General features: G+C 37.2%; 2 protein-coding genes across 3 annotated transcripts; one reads left to right on the top strand and one right to left on the bottom strand.

Annotated features, from left to right (window-relative positions):
• Positions 1 to 1,163: 1,163 nt before the first annotated feature.
• Positions 1,164 to 5,542, bottom strand: LOC132176538 (M phase phosphoprotein 10-like). The gene is made up of 13 exons (XM_059588776.1): positions 4,696 to 5,542; positions 4,380 to 4,429; positions 3,922 to 4,045; positions 3,678 to 3,785; positions 3,432 to 3,569; positions 3,141 to 3,209; positions 2,988 to 3,029; positions 2,719 to 2,787; positions 2,362 to 2,433; positions 2,169 to 2,222; positions 1,938 to 2,079; positions 1,633 to 1,695; positions 1,164 to 1,549 (listed from the first exon to the last, which is right to left on the bottom strand). Exons 1-13 carry the CDS (start codon positions 5,386 to 5,388, stop codon positions 1,494 to 1,496), a joined length of 1,680 nt encoding a protein of 559 aa, XP_059444759.1. The 5' UTR covers positions 5,389 to 5,542; the 3' UTR covers positions 1,164 to 1,493.
• A 1,202-nt stretch (positions 5,543 to 6,744) lies between these two features.
• LOC132174899 (uncharacterized) lies at positions 6,745 to 13,044 on the top strand. Of its 2 annotated transcripts, XM_059586639.1 has the most exons (5): positions 6,754 to 8,826; positions 9,488 to 10,486; positions 11,371 to 11,596; positions 12,187 to 12,329; positions 12,482 to 13,044. In XM_059586639.1, exons 1-5 carry the CDS (start codon positions 7,009 to 7,011, stop codon positions 12,773 to 12,775), a joined length of 3,480 nt encoding a protein of 1,159 aa, XP_059442622.1. In that variant the 5' UTR covers positions 6,754 to 7,008; the 3' UTR covers positions 12,776 to 13,044. The 2 variants fall into 2 exon arrangements, with proteins under 2 accessions (XP_059442623.1, XP_059442622.1); XM_059586640.1 differs by lacking the exons at positions 12,187 to 12,329; positions 12,482 to 13,044 and having other exon boundaries at positions 6,745 to 8,826; positions 11,448 to 11,587.
• The last annotated feature ends 445 nt before the right edge of the window (positions 13,045 to 13,489 follow it).

Below are 13,489 nucleotides of genomic sequence, written 5' to 3'. Positions count from 1 at the left end.
AATAAAAATAAATAAATAAATAAATAAAACCAAAAATCAATACCCAAGCCGTGAGTGTGCGTGTAGAAGATTGAGAGAAAAATATCCAAAAAACCCAAAAATCAACACCCAAACCAGGTGTGAGAGAAAAGAAGAAGAGAGGGAGACCGTGGGTGAGAAGAAGAGGGGGGAGGGAAGGAGTGAGGCAGGAAGCGTGGAGATAATGAGAAAGAAAGAAAGAGAAAAGTAAGAGGAAGAGTGGGTTAGTTGCGTGTGAAATGAGGAAGAAAAAGAAAGAAGAAAGAGACAAAACATTAAACTCATCGTTTAACTATTCAAAGTTGACAAGTGTCAGCATTCTAGGCACTCTCCTAGAATGCTTCATATATATATATATATATATATATATATATAATTTAATGTCGATTTTAATGTCATGTCATTGAGTGTATTTAAGAATATGAGAGTGTGTAGCATTTTTTTTTTTTCTTTTTGTTTTTTTGATTAAGTGTTGAGTGTTTAAAGAAAATAAATAGTAAAGAATTGTTTGGCCATCACACGGCTGTTTAGGGCTCATTTGAATTTGCAATTTTAAAATATAATTTTTAAAAATGTAATAAGTGTTTGACAAAAATTGCAATTTAACTTTTAAAATTGTACGTTTTAAAAAAATACCTCATTACCTGCAATTTTTTCTAATTTTTCAAATTTCAATTTTTTAAAAGTACAATTCCAAACAATTAATTTTATGTGATTTGGTTTAAAATCGTTTTTTTTTTTTTTTTTCTTCTCTATAAAATAACAGCGTCGAACACACCTTTAGAGTCCATGGGCTTTAATAGTGGGAATTATTATAGTCCATCGCCCTCCTTTTCATCTCAATAACGAGCAAAAGTCTCACGACTAGTACATTTTGTTTAGCCTTTTGACTTAAAAGTAAAGCAACAAGGCGCTCACTCGCCTGCTTGCCTCGCATAAAACCCTATTTATTTCCGTTCGTGCCTTTGGGAATCTCTGGTTGCCGGTCTGCTTCACATGGATCCCCCCCTAAGAGTAGGGTCGAAGAAGTATGTAATGGAATGATCAGCGGGAAAGCCGCAAGGCAGAAAGGATTAGAAACTAATGCTAAACAAATGGAACTGCTTATGCAGAAACAAAATATAAGCTGAATAAAAGAATGTAACTGACATGAAGAAATATACTCGTTCAATAGAATGTTCATGCACCCAGGATAGCAAAATAATTTAGAGACTAAATTACATACCAAAAATTGATCACCTCAGAATTCTAATAGATGACAAGTAGTTGACTTTCTATTAAAAGATATGATGCTTCAACCCTTTTCATCCTCTTTCCTGTGGGTTTCTTTACAATTCCACCAGAAGTCAAAAGGGTAAAGCTACGACCGGGGGAATGCGATATTCGGGGAAGAAACCCCACCCTCCCCTTCCTTCTCTGGCTTTCCCTTACCTTATCTGTCCTTGAGTTGTAACCACAATCGAAGTAGGAAGGCTCTAAGGAGCCCCTTGCAACTTTTTACTCGTATGCAAGATCTCATTTCCTTCTTTGTCTGCCAGTTTCAAAAAGTTTGAGGGTAAGGGATGATATTTGATTAATTCCTTTAATGAGAGTTACTCAAGTCAGAAAGGTTACCATAATCATGGTTTAGGGATGGGTTGTCTCGTGGCTTCTTTGCAGTTTGTCTAGCTGCCTCAGCTGTAATTATGTATCCCAAAATTAATAATTTACTTGGAAATTGGCATATGAAACTCAAAGGAAAACACATAATGAGATAAACAAACAGTTTGCCAGAGCAAGCAAAAACTGGCCGAATATACTCCAATATAGCTTCTTCTTTTTTTTCCCCGGGGGGGGAGCAATTCATGTCAAGACCAGAAGTAGAGAAATGACCAAAAGAGAAAGACAGAAAGTTGGCATTTTAAGAATCAGAAAATTACCTTTAAATTTCCTTTTCTTTTTAGCTCTTCTCCTCTTTCTCTCTGCCTGTGTAAGTTCAGCTTCTTCTTTAATGTCACCTTTGCCGCTAAACACTTCCTCAGGAGCCAGCATAGCGGCATCCGAGACTGCCACAGGTGCAATCTGCCCATGGAAGAAATGCCATATATGATACTTTATTGTTAAATAAGGAGCAAATTAAATGTTGAAGTGAAGATGTGCAAACTCTTTACCTCTTCCATTGCTAGAGCAGGGACATTTACTTCTATAGACATGTCCTCTATAACCTGTCCAAAACAACACATAGGAAACAAAGAAAAGGACACAAAACGTTCATGACATAATGCCAAAAATTATTTTTTTTTGATAAGTAACATAATGCCTAAATTATATGTTCATTAAAATGATTGAGATCGAGAAGCATACAGGTTTGGGTGCGAAGTGGAAATGAGAAAGAGCATCCAGCTTTAAGCTAAGTTTCTTGAACAACATGCTTGCCTGATCAAAGATAACAACTTGAAACATCAAGTATGGAAGGAGAAAAGAAAAAAAAAAAAAAAAAAAAATTGACAAGACAAGACTATTAAATGGGAAGTTCATACAGCATCATAAGTACACTAAGACACAATACTTTTTCAATCGAAATATCATTAAAAGCGTATAGCGCCCCCAAGTACACAGAGAGTATATAAGAAAGCTACCTATCTAAGACACAATAATTGACAAAGATGGAATAACTAGGAATTGCAGTAAATATTTAAGTTAAAAAATCAAAATTTGTACCTCTTGTTTCTGTTTATCCTTTAATGTCAAGGAGGCAGACGCCAGATTTGTCTTCTGAACATATTCTTCCTGCAAATAATTAAAAAGATAGATGCATAATGCTTGCAACTTTAAGTAATTAAAGGAAGAAAAAACCATATTATTGACTTCATAACTAAAGGTCACAAATTACAGATCCAGTGTACATAACCAGAAGTTAAGGCAAAACAAAAGGGAGAAGTGGGGCAGGGAGAGTAATTCCATAATGAATGATGTCGGGAAATACAAACCTCATAGATTTCAGCAAGACTCTTCTTGCTCTTATTCTCATCCTGCATATTTCAACAGGAAAAGTGCTTGAATAAGTGATTTCCATCATCATGACTAAAGCTAGATAGAAACCAAACCACAAAATTGACTTAATTTCAGTACACAATATTTACCAACTCTTTAACTTCTCTCGGTGCTTTAGAGGGCAACGCAGGAGCCTTTTGAACATCATCAAACTGCCCCTAAAAACATCATAGCAAGATTGCTCCTGATTAGTATCCTGGAGAGATCTACACAACAGCAACTAATGCTGCAATAAGTAATGTCAAATAAAACAAAAGGCAATGGCTTCCTATTTTTCCTGGTGTCATATGACTATCCTTGTCTAATGCCCAAATAAAAGTATAATTTGATGACATAATAGTGGAATACCAACTAATATGTATTAAACGAATGGAGTCTACCTCAAGGATCCTTTTCTTTATCAAATCTTCAAGTGTTGCTGTAACCTCCTCAGTTATTACAGGGGCAGGTCTTGCGTTGTGCTCAAAATCAAGATCAACTTCTAATGCACTGTTCAATGGCCTTCTTGCAGCAGTTACCTGTTGTTATAAACCATAGATGCAAGGATTTGAGTCATATCCACATTCACTTCAATTGTAACCCATGCAAGTTCGTCTAACAATAGACTTTCAGAATGACAATATTACCTCTCCCTGCATGGTCCAGGCTTTTGGATCCAGGTTTGCTTTTTCCATCTGCTCTATTTTAGATCGAAGATTCTCAAGTTCTTTTTCATGGGTGGAAACAGTCTCTTGCTTCATAAATAAAATATAGATAAATCAGATTTATTTCAACTAAAATTCATGCTTGTGAATGAGATTTCACAACTAATAAGCAAGACACACACAATACTTTGTTGAACTGTAAAGAGCATATAGAAATAAACAATACCTTATTTTCAAATGCCTCATCATCTTCTTGTTCATCATCCATGTCTGACTCTTCTGACCCATCTTTCAATTTTGATTTTTGTTTGGCAGCCTTTTTCTTCTTAGCACCAAAAAAATCTCCATAACTGAAAACCACATATCCACGGGTAAAGCCCAGAAAAGGAAATATTAAGAAAATGTATCATCTAGATTTTCAAAAATAAACTCCCAAAGAAAATCTCTCGTCTAGAGTTTGAAAAATACACTCCCATGCACTACAACGATGCATCCTTGGTAATGGAAGCAGAATCACTCTAAAGAATTTGCATTTTCCAACTACATAACTAGACTGTGAAAAATGCTAATTTTCCTAAAGAATACCAGTATGACTATAACGAATTGGAGCAGTTTATGATAACCAATGGCAATAAAATGAACAAGAAAAACAAAACCAAAGGCAAACAACAATTAAAGTAGCACCTCGCCAACTTGTCCGCATCTTCATCATCACCATGCGCAAAAACTCCAAGCTAGAAGAACAAAATGCCAACGAGTTAAAAGCCCACAAAAAAGATCATCAAAATCAAGACACTTCAAAATTATGCATCTTCTAGACCGAATTCAAAACCATAACCACCTAAGAAAAAAGAAAAATCTTTGACACATAAAAAATACTAGAAATTCTTCCATAATGACTCAAACTCTAGTTCCACGATGAAACTTAAATCAAGCAAAATTCTCAAAAAAAAAAATAAAAAAATCAAACTATTTTAAATTCAGCTCAAAAAACCCCCACCTCATTATCTTCATCTTCATCGTCGTCTTCGTCTTCGTCTTCATCATCTTCATCTTCATCTTCATCTTCATCTTCATCTTCATCCAGACCCAACCCATAAACTTTCTTCTCCTCTTTCTTGTCCTTCTTCTTTAACCCATATTCCCTAGCTTCATCCTCCTCTAAAAACTCCTCCAATTCCTTTATCTTCAAAAACCCATCTTCAATCCCACCACCTCCACCTTCCTCGTCCTCCTCTCCACCCTCACTCTCTCCCTCCCCCTCTTCGTCCTCCTCATCCAATTCTTCATCAAACCCATCAAATTCCTCATCAAAATCGTCACTTTCCTCTTCCACAACACTCCTCCCACCATTTGATTCCTTCTTCTCAACCTCTAAAACCTTCTTGAGCTTCGAGATCTCTCCTGGGTTCTTCTCGAACTGCTTCACCTCGCGGCGGATAGTTGACAGAAGGGGATGCGCTTGGATGTCGATTTGCTGCCATATCTGCTCGGCGTCGAACCCCTGGGTCAAGAGCTTGTCGAAGGGCGTTTTTGGCGTGAATGGCCTGAGCGAGGCGAAGAGGTGCTCCGAGGCGGTTCGAGCTATTTGGGAGAGCGAGGGGCTTGGCGCCAACCACACCGGCGGGTCCGTGGCCCTCAGGCGCTGTAGGGATTCGAGCCCGGACTCTTCGCTTGTGGTCTCCATCGTCATGGATGACCAACCAGGCTTCTTCTGTCTCTCTATGTGAGTGTGAGAGAAGAAGGAAGAAGAAGAAGAAAGAAGTTGGGTTTAGGGGGTTAGGGTTTTAGACAGGTGAGCTTAATAAAAACGATAATTGGTGTAGCGTTTTCGTGCCAATAAAAGCGATATCAGAAATAGCGGCTTCTTCTTTTTCTTTTCCCTTTTTCCTCTTCTTTAGTTCTTAAAATTATCCAATGATCTTACGTATATCCGATGATATTTTCCTCAAAATATTTATAATATGTTTATTATAATTTGGAACCAATTCGAAAACGGTTTGGATGATAATGTATGCAATGAAAATGATAGAGATTGGCTTCAATTTTCTATTTGGATTCATTTTTTTATTTGTTATTAGGATATATCATATATGACACATGCCTTATTTTGATTGGGCTGACGTGGCGATTTAAAAAAATTTAAATTAAGAAAAAAATTTGCGATTTTTATAAGCAGGTTGGGGGATAATTATTTGAAAAAAGCACAAATTTAAAAAGTAGTGATTTCAAAAACGCAATTTTTAAAATTGCACTTGTTGAAATCGCAATCACAAATGGACCCTAAAAAAAAAAAAAAAAAAAAAAAAAACCGAGTTCAAATCAAGTTCAATTTATTTAATAAATCAATCCTACTTGAATAAAAGTTTTATATAAATTGAATTCAAAGTGTATATGAATATCTCAATTTTCATTTTAAACCTTGAATAAGACCAAGTCGAACTCGACAAATGTAACCAACCAATTTTTCTTGCATCACATTACATTCAAGGAGAGAGGAAGATGAGAACATTAAAAGAAAAAAAAAGAAAAAGAAGAAGCTCAAAACGAAACGGATTGGGATTTTTATCAATTATTTGTTCAAATTACAAATAATTTGGACAAGCAATACGAGATATTTCATATTAGACCTATATGTCCAAATAAATGTAAATGTTGGGCTACCCGACTATATGTCCTGTCTCATTTGAAATTTCTCATGTTATGTTAGGATTGACAATTTTTTATAAAATGTATGAACTCGATACGAACTCAATACAAAATTAGCGGATTAGGGTTGACTAGTCTGACCTGCTTAATAACATGAATCGAGTTAGGCACGAACTCAACACAAAATTAATGAATTAAGGTTGACGAGTCTGACCCACTTAGTAAAATAAATAATATTAATATGACCTGAATTCAAAACGTGACATAAGTATTGTCAATTTTTGACAAGAGATAAATTCAATAATGTGTTGAAATTACTAGCGAATCGGAGAGATGCAAGTGTATGCTTATCTAAACGAAAACAACGTAAGACATTTTCGTAGTCCTCAAACCAACCACATTGGAAGAAATCTTAAATAAATTATTTTTGTTTGTCTGTGTCTACAGCGGCAAAAGGTCAGCTCTGTCTCTCACTCTCTCCAGGTTCATTTTCCTCCTACTGTTTTCTTTCTCTCCAATCATTCAAACCCGTACGAAAACCCTATGCTTCCAATCCAAGCGCAAGGACCCGATTCAAATCGCAGCCGTCGGTTCATTCTACAGAGGTTTGATTTCCCCCTCTTTTTCTTGAATTAAAAATTTTGTATGAGTTTCTGAGTTCCCAATGATCAATGGGGAGGGGGCTCCTGGGGCAGCCTCCAAACTCGCCTCTACGGACCCGTCCGATTCGTTCCCGCAACCCAAATCGGACGGTGGGGGTGATGCCGATGGCGATGCGGAGCCCGGATCGCCGTCGCAGTACTCGTCGTGCGGAGAGTCAGAGTTCGAGCGCTACTGCAGCGCGAACTCGGCGATGGGCACGCCGAGTATGCGTAGCTCGATCACGACGTTTAACGATTGCGAACTTGAGTCTGAGTTGTTAGGGTCTATGAGGAGTGATAGTGGTTCGGAAGGTTTTAGTTTGGGAGGGATGTTTGATAGGAATCGAGAGGACCAGAGGGTTTCGGGTTGCGGTAACGAGTGTTTAAGCGATAGAAATGTTGAATTTGGAGAAGGGAATAGGGTAGAGGAAGAAGGGAGGTTGATAAAGAGTGGGTTGGAATTGTATGATACTGAGGGACATGATATGTCAAATGAAATGATGGGTTTGAAGGTTGAAAGTGTGTCGGGATTAGTTGCAGGGTGGGATGATGGTTCAGGTGAAGAAGGTGGATATGGTGAAGGTGATGAAGAAGGTTCTATAGGGTCAAGAGAACAAGGCGAGTCGGGAATGTTGCGAGCTAGTGATAAGAATTTGTCTGGTAGAGAGGCCATTGGTGAGGAACATGGGGATGGGGTTGGAGTAGGTTCATCATCTGGGTTTGTTGTTGAAGGGGATGACGGGTTGAATTTGCCATCTGATTTGCAGTTTGATGGAAGGGAGATAGAGAGGGAAGAGGAGGATGGGACGTCATCGAGATATGAGCATTCGGAGGGTGAAGATTCAATGTATAATTATGGTACAGACGATGAGTGTAGGGATCGTTTTTATGTTCAAAGAAAGATGCATTATGGTCAGGAAGCAAAAGAGGGGAATGAAAATCCGTTGCTTATTAACTCATCTGTGGCATTTGGTTCAGAAGACTGGGATGACTTTGTGCAAGAAACAGAGGGAACTACCCTGGGTTCTCTGGCCTTGGATGCATTCCAGGATCAGAGGGAACAGAATCCTGAAACTGAGGGAGACATTCAGAATTCAAATTTTGAGACCTCCATTGGGATTTCAATTACTGATCAAATAGACCAAGGACAAGTTGTGACAGGCATACCTGTGGCTAGGAAACAAGTTCAAGATGATTATAAATTGGCTGATGATATTGATAGCTATTCTCTGAACCCAACTAGTATTTCAAATTTTGCTGAAGCAGAGATAATAGAAGATATGAGAGACATTCCTGAAGCCAGTTATCATGTTCGAGGTGGCGATGAACTGGCTGGATATACCAAAAGTACTTCCGTGATGCCAACTGGTTTTTCTAATTTCCATGAACCAGAGCAAGAAGATGTCAGAAACACTATTCTTACCAACAATCAAGTTCGAGCTGCTGGTGAAGCAGAAAGTTCTGCTAGTAATGCCTTCCTAATGGAGCTGGAACAACTTGCAGAAAAAATACCTGTGGCGATGGAATTGAACATTGTGGAGAGTGGCATGGAAAGGGAGCATCAATTTATGAAAACTGAAGACGATATTGGTGTTGATGGCAGTCGAGTTTTAGAAAATCAAGATTTCGGTAAATCGAAAGAAAAGCTGGACCTTTTTGGTGTTACAACAAATCAACTTTCTTCCCATTCACTTGTATCTCTCAAAAACATAAACGTCAAATTATTTGAAGACCATGATAAAATGTCATTCCCATCAGCTTCTGAAAATAAGGTGAGGATAATTTCAAATAATTCTCCTGTTTCAGCAGATCTCTTTGAAGACTATCCTCCGCCAATTCAGGTCAGTTATTAGTTTCTCTGTACTCATGTTTTTTGGCAGTTTGCAGCCAAGTAAATAACTAGAATTTTTTTTATAAGTAGATTGCAAATGTTCCTATTGCAATGTTCTAGTTCATAATTGAAAGACTAAATCACTTAGATTCTCATTTCATTTTAATATTGATACTTCAGTGAATATATTGATATAGGTCTTAAAAATGATATCAACATGTATTATAAAAGAGTCATTTTGGGTGATAATGGGAAACTTGTAAATACTCTAGATACTTCAATAAAATGCACAAAGTTGATGCTGCAACCTGGAATTTTAAAGAACTGAATCAAACAAATAGTTCCTGTTCAATTTGTTTCCTAGAATCTGGTTCCTCCATTAACAAATTTGAATCTATATTGGACTTTGTAAGTTCAAGTAATTATCTAGGTGTAGCTCGTATGGTATTGTTGCAATTTGCTTGGCACTCTAGCTTGTTAAAATTTTCACGTAGAGTGATCTTTTATCTTAGTTGATGTGCCAATTGCCTCGTGCAAATGTATAGCTGATCAACCACCATTCATGGTTGCCTGATTTGGAAATCTGAATTTTTCCATTAGGAATCTTGTGTGTGTTTCTTCAACTTTTCCGGTTAAGCAGGTGGTATTCTTATTTTCACTCAATTTTGCAGACAGAAAATATTGATATAGATGAATTCTGCAATGAGATTGTACATGACATGGAAGAAATTTTACTTGACTCTGGCAAGACTTCTGAAGCTAGGTTCTCTCGGGATAATAGGATGTTTCAGTCAGAGCTGTCTCTGCCTTTGAGAGATGGTGGGTCGACTGCTTCTACTTCTGGTACAGATGATGCTTCCCCACTCATTCAGCACCTACTGATGAGAATTGATGGGGTTGAAGTGGTTGGTGCGAGACAGAAGAAGGGGGATGTCTCTTTTAGTGAAAGACTGGTTGGAGTGAAGGAACACACTGTGTATAAAATAAGAGTGTGGAGCGGCCAGGACCAATGGGAGGTTGAACGACGATATCGTGATTTTTTTGCTCTATATCGTCAGTTGAAAACATTATTTGCTGATCACGGCTGGATTCTACCTTCTCCCTGGTCCGCTGTAGAAAAGGAATCCAGAAAGATATTTGGGAATGCATCTCCTGATGTTGTTGCAGAGAGAAGTGTTCTTATTCAAGAGTGTTTAGGTTCAATTCTCCATTTCAGTTTTTTATCCAGTCCCCCAACTGCATTGATTTGGTTTTTGTCCCCTCAAGATTCGTTTCCCAGTTCTCCTATGTCAAATACACTGGTGCCCCCGTCTACCTCTTTTGCTGGAAGGGCAGATACAGAAAATATTTCCACTTTAGGGCAGACTATATCACTTATTGTTGAAATCCAGCCTTACAAACCAATGAAACAGATGCTAGAAGCTCAACATTATAACTGTGTTGGATGCCACAAACATTTTGATGATGGAAAGACACTGGTGAGAGACTTTGTACAGACATTTGGTTGGGGTAAGCCTCGACTTTGTGAATACACTTCTCAATTATATTGCTCTTCGTGCCATACAAATGAGACTGCAGTCTTACCAGCAAGAGTTTTGCATCATTGGGATTTTACTCACTATCCAGTTTCTCAGCTGGCTAAATCGTATCTGGAATCCATTCATGACCAGGTAATTCAGAGACAGGCACTCACTCTTATGGTTTTGAATCTAGTTATTTATAGCTTCTCAGTGCATACAAATTATCAGGATTCAGTGAGTAAGAAACATTAACTTTTGTTTATGTGCTCCTTTTCTTTTTTCTGGTAAAAAGCAAGAATATTGTTACATATACTTCTTGTAATATATCTCACATGTACGCAGCACCTGGTTATATCACATTCAATGAGTAAGATTCAATGTTGTTGGGGTAAGCAGGATATATCACATGTATGCGCCACCATGTTATGTGAACAGAGTTCCTTATCTCCAACTCTGAGGCCTCCTTTGTGTAAAGAAAATTACTCCAGCATTGCAGAAAAGCTCATAGTAGACATTGAAAGCATTTTTTTAAAAATATTTTGTGTGATGTGTTCGAATTGATGACTAGTCTAAACATCTTACCTTTTCCTGGTCATAGCTCTGAGGTCATTCATGTCTCTCTCTCTCTCTCCCCCCTGAAATTTCCACATGTTCAACTAGATTAGGCTTATAAATTGTTGAGCTTGGATACCCATCTCATTCCAGGGGATTTTTGAAATGGCTTTGTGAGGGGATATAGAGAACAAGCTTTTATCTTTGGCTTAAATTATATATTTTAGTCCTATTTTGCTCAACTTGGACATGTTATGCACTTAATTGTGTTTGGGAAGGAACATACATGATTATATACATGCATATCAGCAACTTTTTAAGAAAAAGTGAGAAGTACAAAAGAGATGTACTGCACATGCATGATTAATTATTTTTTAGTCAGTTTTCACTTCACATGTTTTAGAAGTCAAGTTAATCTTTCAATTTCGAGTTAACTTTATTGGTGGCCTTGATAGATGTCGATAATGAGTTTTATCTTGCAGCCCATGCTTTGTGTTAGTGCGGTTAATCCTTACCTATTCTCAAAGGTCCCAGCCCTGCTTCATGTTATGGGTGTCAGGAAAAAAATAGGAACCGTGCTTCCATATGTTCGCTGTCCATTTCGTAGGACCATCAACAAAGGACTTGGGTCTCGAAGATATCTTCTTGAAAGCAATGATTTTTTTGCACTTAGAGACCTTATTGATCTTTCCAAAGGGCCCTTTGCAGGTTAGCTTCTTATTACTAGATTATTGCTAATTCATGTTTTTTTGGGAATTTACAAAATTTCATGCCCTCCTTTTGCATTTTTTGTATGACATTTGCAGTCTGTCCATATGTTATATTGATATAAACTTGTTGATTTGGTGATCTGCCACAGTTTTGATTCTATGTATTATCATACAGCTTTTGTCTTTAAATGGTATGGAAACATAACCAAAGACTTCCATGTCCATGGAACATTTAAGGTGCAATTAATTGCCTTTTCTTGTAAGTTGGTTTACCTTTTTGTTATAGAGGTCAGCTTTTTAGCACCAATTTGCCACCTTTGGTAAGTGCAGCATTATACTTACTTTTGGAAGATGATAATCATTTGTTGTCATAGCCTATTAACTGGATTTTTTCCCCGAGGATCAAATCTGCCACTTCTTAACATATAACTTTGACCTCAATTTTTTTTAATTTTTTTTTTAAAAGAAAGATCCTTGTGAATTCAATGTTTGAATGTAGATCATCAGCATATTAACCAGTGACCTAATGTATTTTCTTTTCTAAATACATCTATATGCTTTCACAATGTATTTCAACTCTTTTGGCAGCACTACCTGTCATGGTGGAAACTGTCTCAAGGAAAATCACGGAGCATATTACAGAGCAATGCCTCATATGCTGTGATGTGGGAGTACCCTGCGGTGCTCGACAAGCTTGTAATGACCCTTCTGCCCTCATTTTTCCTTTTCAGGTGGGCTTCTGTTCAATGGCTATGGTTATACACCACAAAATTAATTGCATGCTTTCTTCACTTCTTTTGGTTTGATTAGCTTTATGTTTCAAAAGGAAATACTATATAATTTTCTTATAATAACGTAGTCTGAGCTGCAAAATAATCAACAGGCAGGTGAGGTTGAAAGGTGTTCATCTTGTGAATCGTTATTCCATAAGCCTTGCTTCAGAAAGCTCACAAACTGCCCTTGTGGGGCACACCTCAGGGTGGAAGAGAGTGAAAGCTACAGGGCTAGTGGTGAGGTTAGTAGAGCTTTGGACTTGTTGGGTAAGAGATCCGACTCTGGGTTGTCTGTGGGATTGTTCACTGGATTGTTTGCAAGGGCAAAACCGGAAAAGACTAGGGAGCATAAAGACAGTGACAATGTCATCTTAATGGGTTCCTTGCCAAGCACTTCTCTATGATCACCTATAATTGCATTTGTATCATTTTTGTTTCTACTTCTACTTCATCTGAAAATATCATACTTACATTTTTTGTACCTATGGGTAGTGTATTCAAAACTGAGTCTTGGCTTGGGCAATAAAGCCAAGGGGAGATTTTTCTTTTCCTTTCTTGGTTGGTTGTTCATTGTATCTTTAACATGAAACGTTTAGTAAACCATGGAATTTGTTCCTAGTGCCTTGTAAATGCAATGAAAGGGCTATGAGCCTGTAGCAATACTTTTTCTTTTGGGGAAATTTCATTTATTCCCTCTAACTACCCACTATTTTTGCAAATTTTTTTTCTTTCTATGTTTTAATTTTTGCATTGCCTCGTCAGTCTTCCATTAGGCTTGTAACGTTCTCTTTTGCGATTTAAAATGACAAAAATATCGTTTATAAGATTAAAAAAATTAAGAAAATAGGTTTGTTATTATTATTATTTTTTTTAATCTTATGAAGAGTATCTTTGTCATTTTGGTTGTGGAAGGAGACGTTGCAATCCCAATGGTAGATTGAGGGGATATTGCAAAAATTGGAACATTTATGAGACATTGTTAAAGTGATGATAATTAACCATTTTCCTTTTTATGAGTAAATAACAGGCATCAAGTGGATCTCATACCAAAAAAAAATTGTAAAATACCCTTAAATGGGTCAATAAAGATGGGTTCAAATTTATAGGTAAGATGGAAG

Source organism: Corylus avellana, chromosome ca3, assembly GCF_901000735.1.
Source record: "Corylus avellana chromosome ca3, CavTom2PMs-1.0".
NCBI classification, from domain to species: Eukaryota; Viridiplantae; Streptophyta; class Magnoliopsida; order Fagales; family Betulaceae; genus Corylus; species Corylus avellana.
The sequence above is the reverse complement of the archived record's forward strand: the minus strand, read 5'-3'. Positions and strand labels throughout refer to the sequence as shown.

Coding starts and splice junctions, on each gene's coding strand:
- LOC132176538 (XM_059588776.1), bottom strand. CDS start 5,388: ATGACGATGGAGACCACAAGCGAAGAGTCCGGGCTCGAATCCCTACAG. Junction 4,046..4,379: donor GATGCGGACAAGTTGGCGAG/GTGCTACTTTAA, acceptor TGTGGTTTTCAG/TTATGGAGATTTTTTTGGTG. Junction 3,210..3,431: donor TAAAGAAAAGGATCCTTGAG/GTAGACTCCATT, acceptor TGATGTTTTTAG/GGGCAGTTTGATGATGTTCA.
- LOC132174899 (XM_059586639.1), top strand. CDS start 7,009: ATGATCAATGGGGAGGGGGCTCCTGGGGCAGCCTCCAAACTCGCCTCT. Junction 10,487..11,370: donor TGGAATCCATTCATGACCAG/GTAATTCAGAGA, acceptor TTTATCTTGCAG/CCCATGCTTTGTGTTAGTGC. Junction 11,597..12,186: donor TTCCAAAGGGCCCTTTGCAG/GTTAGCTTCTTA, acceptor CTCTTTTGGCAG/CACTACCTGTCATGGTGGAA.